The sequence below is a fragment of the Dermacentor variabilis genome, chromosome 11, assembly GCF_050947875.1.
Source record: "Dermacentor variabilis isolate Ectoservices chromosome 11, ASM5094787v1, whole genome shotgun sequence".
Taxonomy (NCBI): domain Eukaryota; kingdom Metazoa; phylum Arthropoda; class Arachnida; order Ixodida; family Ixodidae; genus Dermacentor; species Dermacentor variabilis.
The window spans coordinates 87,028,580-87,038,937 of NC_134578.1; the positions used below are offsets into that span (position 1 = coordinate 87,028,580).

The window sequence follows — 10,358 nt, forward strand, 5'->3', positions numbered from 1 at the left end:
ACCATGGCATGCAAGCCTACACAGACGTCATGCATAAATCACCACGATGGCGTTAAGACGGCGTAGGAGACAAGATGATGAAATTCATGCCAATAATAACATGAATATCATATCATGCTTTGCAGTTTAGAGATGGCATGCATATCACGATACAATCCAGATGAACGTGGCTTATTTAAATCCCTAACACTACAGCACCATGACGGTTATTAGATGGATGACAGATGGATGAATCGACGGATGAAGGAATGGATGGATGGATGGATGGATGGTAGATAGATAGATAGATAGATAGATAGATAGATAGATAGATAGATAGATAGATAGATAGATAGATAGATAGATAGATAGATAGATAGATAGATAGATAGATAGATAGATGTCACGCAAGAGAAAGTCAGCGACATCAGTGGCGCAACTTGAAGGGAGAGCCCGCCTGATAGCGTATCGGGTGGCGTAATCAGGTGCGAGGGCTACCCATTTTTTCCCAGAGGGTGACGTGGGAAAGGGACAGAGTAGTTCTAATCCAACACGAAAGACCGGTTCCACAGGGACGATGATCGGCTGGAGATGGCCGCCAGGTAGCACCTGAGGAGTTTTGCGATGCAGGCAGGGAACACAGGCAGCAACATATCGTCGGACGGTGCGAGCGAGACCAGGCCAATAGAATAGGCGGCGGACGCAGTCGTACGTGCGGGTAACCCCAAGATGTCCTGCAGTGGGTGCGTCATGCATCTCAAAGAGCACATTCTGTCGTAGATGTTTTGGCACGACAAGAAGAAGATCAGACCCGCCAATAAGGAAGTTCCTTCGGTACAGAATGCCGCCCTGGAGGACACATCGGCGAACGGATGCGTCGGTAGGTGTAGGACGCAGGCGCTCGATGAGTACTCGCAGCGATAGGTCTCGGTAACGCTCATCAGTGATGTTAGCGAAGGCAGACACAGAGAAAATGCCGTTGGCGGTGCTACTGTCGGCGTCGTCAGGCTCGTCTACCGGGTAGTGTGACAGTCAGCGTCCTTGCGTTTTCGACCAGATTCATAGGTGACAGAGCAGCACGAATATTCATGGAGGCGTAAGGCCCAGCGACGAAGTCTTCATGTAGGATATTTCAGTGAGCATAAACCGCAAAGCCCGTGATGGTCTCTGACAACGGAAAAGGGTCGGCCATATAAGTATGGGTGGAACTTCGCAACCACCCAAACTAGGCGCAGACACTCACACTCAGTCATGGAATAGTTGCGCTCCGCGGGCCAGAGGAGCCTGCTGGCGCAAGCGATAACATGTTCATGGCCGCGCTGTCGTTGTGCCAGTACTGCGCCAATTCCGTGACCACTGGCATCAGTAAGGACTTCGGTAGGCGCAGAAAGATCGATATGGGCCAGAACAGGAGGCGTTGTGAGAAGGTCGATTAGAAGCGAGAATGCAGAGGCTTCGTTATCGCCCCACTGGAAAGGGGCGTCTTTCTTCAAAAGCTCGGTTAGAGGTCGTGCTATGGCCGCGAAATTTTTACAAAACGGCGGAAGTACGAGCAAAGGCCGATGAAGCTTCGCACATCCTTGACGCACTTTGGAACAGGGAAGTGCATACCAGCACGGATCTTGCCCGGGTCCTGTTGCACTCCGTTCGCTTATATGAGATGTCCAACGACGGTAATCTGGCGACGGCCGAATTGGTACTTCGATGCGTTCAGTTGCAGACCGGCTCGACGAAAAACATCCAGAGCTGCTGAGAGGTGCTCGAGGTGAGTAGCGCACGTTCGGGAGAATACGATAACGTCGTGCAAGTAGCACAAGCACGCGGACTATTTGAAACCCTGAAGAATGGAGTCCCTCATGCGTTCAAATGTGGCAGGAGCGTTATATAGACCGAACGGCATCACTATAAATTGATAAAGACCGTCGGGTGTTACAAAGGCAGTGTTCTCGCGGTCGAGATGGTACATGGCAATCTGCCAGGAGCCTGAGCGAAGTACAGTCTAAGAGAAATAGCGAGCACCGGGGAGGCAGTCGAGGGCGTCACCAATCCGAGGTAGGGGAAATACGTCCTTTTTGGTAACCCTGTTAAGGCGCCGATAATCCACGCAAAAGCGTCATGATCCATCCTTCCTTTTTACCAGTACAACAGGTGACACCCATGGACTACATGACGGTTCAATAATGTTCTTCGCAAGTGTTTTGCGAACTTAGGCGCGAATAACTTGACGCTCAGCCGGTGATACTGGATATGAGCGGCGATGAACAGGAGGGGCATCGCCGGTAATCATGCGGTGCTTAACAGCTGCAGTTTGGGCCAAAGGACGATGGTTAAAGTAAAAAATATCGTGGTAGGAAAACAGAACGCGGTAGAGCTCACGAGCGTGCTCGGACGGGATGTCGGGCGCAATAATTTTCTGTAAGTCGGCGATGGTACAAGTTGCGGGCTGCGATGGTAGGGGAGGATCGGCTGAATTGTCGTCTACTGCAATAGATGCTACCGAATGAGCGAAGCTGGGCCAGAGGCATCCCGCGTGGCACCACTTGCGTCGTCAAGCCAAAATTGACCACTGGCAGGCAGACGCAATTCGCCGTCATAGATAAAACTGTATGATAAACTGTGATCCCGTGTGTAAGGACGACGTCTTGCTTAGGAGCTCCGATGTAGTGACCGTCGGCGACTGGTCGGGATGACACGAAGTCAACGTAAGTCAGTGCCGAATGTGGCACGCGAAGGAAGCCGACGGAACTGAGGCGACTGGGGTGTGGTTCAGCGTGATTCATAACAGGCAGGTCAAGGCGGAGAGTACTGGCCGAACAATCGGTGAGAGGTTCAGAGGAGTGGGCAGCGTCAGTAGAGGATTTGGCGGCGTAGGGAGCAATGCGGCGTCACCTCGAGGCGCTGCATCGTCTAGCTTTCCGGCTGGGAGCGGCGTCCGAAGGGAGTCGGCGAATAGGAGCGACGGCGTTGGCGGGACCGAGATTGTCGTCGTTGGGGCGAATGCGAACGAGAATAGGGGCAGTTCGGCGCAGGATAATCTATGGCGGCATTATCGGAGCGGGCAGCATAGGGACGAGAAGGGCCACCTGGGGGGCGAGAGTAGGCAGTATAAGTAGACCGGTTCGGGGAACTCCAGCGACTGCGACAGTGCCGAGAAATGTGCCCGATTCGATGGCAGTGGAAACAAATGGGCTTGTTGTAAGCAGTGCACCATTCAGACGGGTTGCATAAACGTGGTGGCTAAGAAGATGCGGGATGGGGCGGAATGGAAGAAGCCGGGTGGGTATCAGGACGATGGGCCGAACAGATGGTATGAAGACCCATATTTGCGACCTCCTCGCGTACAAGTGCCTTGATCAGGGAAACCGTGACTGCAGGTGCATTGGAGGGGCTGGAGTCGAAGGCAGCCGATAGGCGGCCTCGATCTAACGCCGGACGATTCTGGTATTATCGCCAGTGCTGTTGGAACGAGGAGCGTCGGCACAGGAAGATATCGCTTGGGTGTTGGGCAGACGGGCAAACTGTTGGTCGATACGTCGGCTTTTAGCGAGTTCCAGGCGGCGGCACTCTTATATAACTGCATCCACCGTCGCCACGTTGTTTAAAGCGAGCAAGTTGAAGGCGTCATCGGCAATGCCTTTGAGGATGTGGGATACCTTGTCAGACTCAGTCATGTGTGCGTCAACTTGGCGGCACAGAGCCAAGACGTCCTGAATGTACGGGACCTAGGGCTCTGTTGACGTCTGCACACGGCAGGAAAGCGCCTTCTGCGCGGCAAGTTGGTGACCGTAGGTGTCACCGAACAAGTCTCAGAGCATTTGCTTAAGCGAATACCAACTGGTGAGTTCATCTTCGTGCGTCCGAAACCAAACTCGAGGTGTGCCACCGAGGTAAAAAGACTACGTTGTTGAGCATGATAGTAGGTTCTCATCGGTTATTGCGGCTGACGTGTTCGTACAGGCTGAACCAGTCCTCGACGTCTTTCCCACCTTTGCCCGAGAATACGCCAGGATCACGAGGAGCGGGGAGAGTGATGTAGGTCGTCGGAGTGGCAGCAGGTGTCGGAGGCGGCGGAGTCGAGTTGTCGTCGCCGGGAGCCATGGAGGAAGGCTCAACATATCGTCCACTGCGAAGCTCCGTGACGAGGTACAGAGAAGGTCCACCTCCACCAGATATGTTACTTAGGAAGACGCCAACGAAAAGCTATATACAAGTATACTTGCAAGGCAATACGCCGCACTTGGCCAAGAGGCAACCGCCCGCGCTAGCCTCTAATTGTCGTCGTCGTCTTCACCCTGCTCGCCTCTTTGTCATCGCTAATACTGTTCCGTAGCAACATCATTATTTATTCGTCACATTTCATAGTTTGCACTGTCATTTCCTTTTTATCAGACGAAGATGTACTTATACAGCCGAAATATGAAAAGGAAAAATATCGGTTGTTTTTTAGAAAGGGCCCATTTTTTTCCATGTAATTAGCTTCATAATTGCTTCCAATTACAGATCTCGGGCCATGGACGACAAGGACCACAAGGACTATGAATGGAACCGTCCGCCGTACCTGCCAACTAATGTTGACGAAGCCCGTGAATCCACAGGAAGCAAAACATCAAAGGACTATAAAGTGACAGTACATTAGCCCATTGAGCCACACCGTAACATGGCGTCCCTATACTGGGACTATGAGAATCTGAGTGCTCCGAAAGGAATTTCCGCGTACGACATTGTCAAGGTTCTCAGAGACAAAATGTTTGTTGGCTACTCTGAATTCGAATTTGTTGTAGCAGTGGACGTCTCCAGAACGGGAAAGAGTACCATCGATCAGCTGACAGACGCTAACGTCCTACTGTTGCACGTAGACGGGACGCGGAAGAATGCAGCCGATGTAAGGCTGAGATCTCTAATGAGGAGGTTCTCGGAGCTGTTACGCGGCACGAACGCAAAAGTCATTTTAATAACCAGTGACGTAGATTTTCAACAGGACTGTCACCACATGACCTACTTCGATAAAACAAAGCTTGTGCTTGTTCATGGTGAAACTGCGAGGGCTTGTCTTAAAGACATGGCGAGTGAATGTATTTTGTACAAGGACCTAATCGAATTGGTAAAAAAAGAGCGGCCCAACACTTTTGTGCCAACGACTTCACCAAGTTGCGAAAGTTCTCGCAAAAGACAAAGGAAAAAGTAATTCATTTGGACCCCCCCCCTCCCACATCCGGAAAAACTGGGACCAGTGACTTTTGACTAACTTGACAATTCCACGACATGCGACCAAAGAAAACGATTTAGACTCCGACGTGGTTCTACAGATAACTAAAACATGAAAAAGGTAAGTAAACAACTCCTAAGCTTTCTTTCTTGCTTCTAGAATGGTACACTCTAAGGAAAATCCCGGGGAAAACGGCGTACCTGCACAGTTAGTCCTAAACAGGCAGCTTTCGCCCTTCCACGTACCAACTGCATGAATGTGCATGCCGTGTTCAAATTTCAGAGAATAAGTGTTTAGTCCTTGGTCGGAAAGAGAGCAACGGAAGGACGAACGGTTACTGTTACTCCCGATACATTCCGCTCTTTTCGTCCATGTCATGGAGTGATGGGGCAAAAACGGCATTGTCTAAGAGTCGTGAATAATCCGAAGTTCGTGCAATGCCTATTGAACTGCATGCAAAGCAGCACTTTCGCTCTTCGCGAGCAAATTGCGTAAAATTTAAAAGCTGGAATGTAAAGAGCCATGCCCTTCGTGCGCACGCCATAAGTGACCGATGCACATTAAACGCACAAGTCTTTGATATGCTGCTAGATTTTCCTGGTCAATAGTACCGTTTCTTCCGTTCCAAGGAGATTAGAAGCTTAACTGAAGCGACGTGTAGCTCAAACGTGACACGCTAAGCGACAGAGAAATTTGCCTTGTATGTTGTCTTCGGTGCCCCGTTTGAGCTCGCTACACGTATACATCGCATAGTGCCTCAGTTTAAGTTACCCTCAGTATACTTGGGCAGATTTCTTTTTACAGTCGCTTATGGTTGCAAGAACACTCAAAGTTACACTCTCCCCGCATAGCATACATTAAATGCCTAGTTGTTTTGACGTTGGCACGCCTACGTTCCGAAGCGTAACCTTGTCTCAATATCCTCCACTGTCAACGGACCTGCCGTGGTGAAGTGGTTACAATGCCTGACTTGTGAACGTGAGCGAGTGTGTTCGAATCCTGCTTTCGGGTACTGTTCTTTCTTCTGCTCAGTAATATATTTACCAGAGTATAAGTGGCCAATTTCAGTAATTCCGCTTGTGCGGAGCATCGGAAAAATGACCGTTACAGCCTTGAAGGGCATCAGTAAACGCCAACTGGTTAGTCCTCGAAGGAGTAACCGCACGTGGAGGAACAGTTCATCCCCTTACACTTACTCCCTATAGGGAGGAATGGTTGTGGCAGATCAGTTCCTTTCCTAAAGGAGTAACCTGAATACCTGATTTCCTCCTTTCGTCTTAAACTGCATCGAAATGCCTAGCCTTCTTTCTTATATTCGGTGTTCTTACTTCCCAATTTTTACCCATTTCATAATTGAGAACGAGCACTTCTGATAATGGCGATTACTTGAAGCTTGGCTAAGAATGTTGGAACTTCTCACTGTTGTCAACCTTGCAGAAATCGCCGTCTCACCTTGTCCTGCACTCATGAAATAGCTGAGGTTGTCTTCGGCTCAGTAGAGCTGTGATGTGTCGGGAGAGTTTGTATACACAGACGTGGCGTATTTTTTGGTGTTCCCTGTAGATGCGTGCGTCATGCAGGTGATGATCATCAAAGTGATCGTTATAGTTTTATCGCCGAAGTCTCGCGAAGTGCACTTTCTCTCATAAAAAGAACAAATTTAATAAAATTCATAGCAGCGTGATAGCAACGTGAAGAAAACTCGACCGAAAAGCTGGCCGCAATTTACAGAACTATCGAAAAGCAGAGATGTTGCGCCGTCTGGTGAAGGGAAAGGCAATTATGTTATATGGCACTTGATAGCGGCACACCAGAGGGCGACAGGGACAGAGGCGCCCCCATGGATCTCGTTCCACACCACCTCTAATTTGTTTACGGATAATTATACTGCAGTGTGTTTCACCCCTAATTGATAGCTATGGCCATGTGCTGTCGGCATGGATAACAATAATTTGATAACATTTTCTTTTTCATAGAAGATCTACGTTTCACCTGCCCGACAGTGTTTTTGTGGAAGTAAAAGGCTTTATCTGAAGTGCGCCAAGCCTGGCTGAATACATCTAGGAACACTTTGTCGTCAAAAAATTAAGACCGCACGAATTAGGTGGACCGCACAAATACCAAGATACCAAGGTAAAGAAGGTAAACTTACGTTCAAGTGGTAAAATGGAAACCGTTAGATTTCGGCGAATTCTATAAGCTTCCATTTTTAGAGCAAATGGTGGTTGGCGAATTCCAGAGCATAAAGGGATAACCGGTGGAATGGCGTAGTTTGTGCGAACGTTTGATATATGTTGTGCGCTTTCAGAAAAAAGTAAATACTCGAAGCACTCAAGGCGTAATCTAAATGGTACGCCGCTTAAGGAGTTTCAGGGTGTTTACCAACCGCGAAAACTGGGAATTCTCAGGGGTTTTGAATAGTCTGGAAGTACTCGTAGGAAACTCAGGGAATTTGTGCTTCTCTCCGGGAGAATGAGCAGTAATTTTGTTGAAAGGGAACGAACATCGCGGTAATTGTAGGCAATGGGGAAACCGTAACGAATCCTGTTTGACGCTGTGTCGTCCGCTGAAGGAGTGGCCAGTGTAGTCAACGACCGACTTCCGAGACGCCCGATAATATCGACGGCTTCGCGGCTTCACCACTTACCCCATAGAGTCAATGTGTAGGAACGTCTGGAATTTTGGACGCACGAACCCTTCGGCATCCGATTTTCCGGATACCATTTCGCAACTGCAGATCCGAAGCAGCATTTATCAACACCAACACCGCCGTTTCAATTATCTTGCTGCCTCTAACCGGCGCTCTCGCACAGAGATCAGCAGGCAGCTGTAGGCGCCTGAGCGGCAACGGGAGACCTAGCTGCATCGACATTCGCTATTAATGTTCTTGCAGTTCTGTGCTGTGTTTTTCATTCAAAGAATTCAACGCTATGAACAATGGCACGGACTCCACGACTGCAATCTTGGCGATTGGCGTTAAAACTTACAAAGCACGGTGCATTGAATACTGTCTTTTCTACAAAGGCAGCTTCTCCTAGGCACAGCAATGTTACACGGTAAAGCATAGAGAATTGCTGAGAAGCTCAACAAGCATGAGAACGGGCAACTGTCATAAGACGCAGCATGTATTCCTTCATTATCATTTGGAGAATGTTGTCAACCACTTAGATGACATTGTAGTGTTTTCCAACATATTTCGGGAGCATGTAAGTGACTTGCAAGCTTTATTTATGATGTAGGTCGTCGAAGTGGCAGCAGGTGTCGTAGGCGGCGGAGTCGAGTTCTCGTCGCCGGGAGCCATGAAGGAAGGCTCAACGTACGGTCCACTGCGAAGCTCCGTGACAAGGTACAGGGAACGTCCACCTCCACCAGATATGTTACGTAGGAAGACGCCAACGAAAACCTACAAGGCAATACGCCGAACTTTGCCAAGAGGCAACAGCCCGCGCTAGCCTCTAATTGTCGTCGTCGTCTTCACCCTGCTCGCCTCTTTGTCATCGCAAATATTGTTCTGTAGCAATATCATTATTTATTCGTCACATTTCATAGTTTGCAGTCTCATTTACTTTTTATCAGACGCAGATGTACTTATAAATCCCAAATATGAAACGGAAAAATATCGGTTGTCATTTAGAAAGTGCCCATTTTTTTCCATGTTATTACCTTCATAATTCCTTCCAATTACAGATCTCTGGCCATGGAAATTCCCGACGGCAAAGACAGGGAATGCGACAGTACTACTTATCAGGCAACCCACGTCGACCAACCCTCTGATCGCTCAGCAAGCAACACACCAAAGGAACATGTCAACAGTCAGGAGGACACTGAACTCGCTGTACAATGGCCCAATAAACCACATCATAACATGGTGTCAATATATTGGGACTATGAGAATCTAAGTGCTCCCAAACGTGTGTCCGCATACGACATTGTTAAGACAATTCGAGACACAATGGCTGCAGGCTACTCTGAGTTTGAATTCGTTGTTGTTGTGGATGTCTTCCGAACACCAAAGGCGGCGATTGATCAGTTGACGGACGCCAACGCAATATTGTTGCATGTAGACGGCAAGCGCAAGAATGCAGCAGATGTTCGACTCAGGTCTTTATTGAGAAGATTCACACAGGCATTTCGCGGCACGAACGCGAAAGTGACACTTCTTACCAGTGACATCGATTTCCTACAAGATTCTCATCCCGTCACCTATTACGACAGAACAGAACTTGTCCGTGTCCATAATGAGACGGACAAGGATGCTCTGAAAGACATGGCAGGCAAATGTGTTTTATTCAAGGACCTGATCGCATTGGTCAAAAAACAGGGGTTCGGTACTTCACTTCCAACGACTTCACCAAGTTCGGAAAGTGCGCGAAAAAGATAAAGGAAAAAGTAATCCTTTTGGGCCCCCCTCCAGCCCCCGGCTTCGGAAAAACAGTGAATAGTGACTTTCAACTAACATGCCACTTCCACGACATGCGACCAAAGCAAACGGTTTAGACTGCCACCTCCAGCACCTGGTTTTACAGTTCTACACAGTTCTACAGAGAACTAAAATATGAAAATGTAAGTAAACAACTCCTAAGCTCTCTTTCTTCCTTCTAAAATGGTACACTCTAAGGAAAATCCCGGGGAAAACGGCGTACCTGCGCAGTTAGTCCTAAAAAGGGAGCTTTCGCCCTTCCACGTACCAACTGCATGAATGTGCATGCCGTGTTCAAATTTCGGAGAATAAGTGTTTAGTCCTTGGTCGGAAAGAGAGCAACAGAAGGACGAACGGCTACTGTTACTCCCGATACATTCCGCACTTTTCGTCCATGTCATGGAGTGATGCGGCAAAAACGGCATTGTCAAAGAGTCGTGAATAATCCGAAGTTCGTGCAATGCCTATTGAACTGCATGCAAAGCAGCACTTTCGCTCTTCGCGAGCTAATTGCGTAAAATTTAAAAGCTGGAATGTGAAGAGCCATGCCGTTCGTGCGCACGCCATAAGTGAGCGATACACATTAAACGCACAAGTCATTGAGAGGCTGCTAGATTTTCTTGGTCAATAGTACCGTTCCTTCCGTTCCAAGGATATTACAAACTTAACTGAAGCGACCTGTAGCTCATGCGTGACACGCTAAGCGACTAAGGAATTTCCCTTGTATGTTCTCTTGGGTGCCCCGTTTGAACT

The 10,358-nt window shown here is 48.6% G+C and overlaps 1 protein-coding gene across 2 annotated transcripts in view; it reads left to right on the forward strand.

Annotated features, from left to right (window-relative positions):
- LOC142563817 (meiosis regulator and mRNA stability factor 1-like) overlaps positions 1-9,726 on the forward strand; it is a 41,782-nt gene extending 32,056 nt beyond the window's left edge. The window contains exons 2-4 of one of the 2 annotated variants that reach the window (XR_012824426.1): positions 4,480-5,305; positions 8,425-8,531; positions 8,873-9,054. Coding sequence is in view for 1 of the 2 variants with exons in the window: in XM_075674458.1 (XP_075530573.1) it covers positions 5,297-5,305; positions 8,425-8,531; positions 8,873-9,566 (810 nt within the window). In the remaining variant the exon portion in view is untranslated. Of the gene's footprint in view, positions 1-4,479; positions 5,306-8,424; positions 8,532-8,872 lie in introns of both variants that reach the window. The other variant, XM_075674458.1, reaches the window with a different exon arrangement.
- Positions 9,727-10,358: the final 632 nt, after the last annotated feature.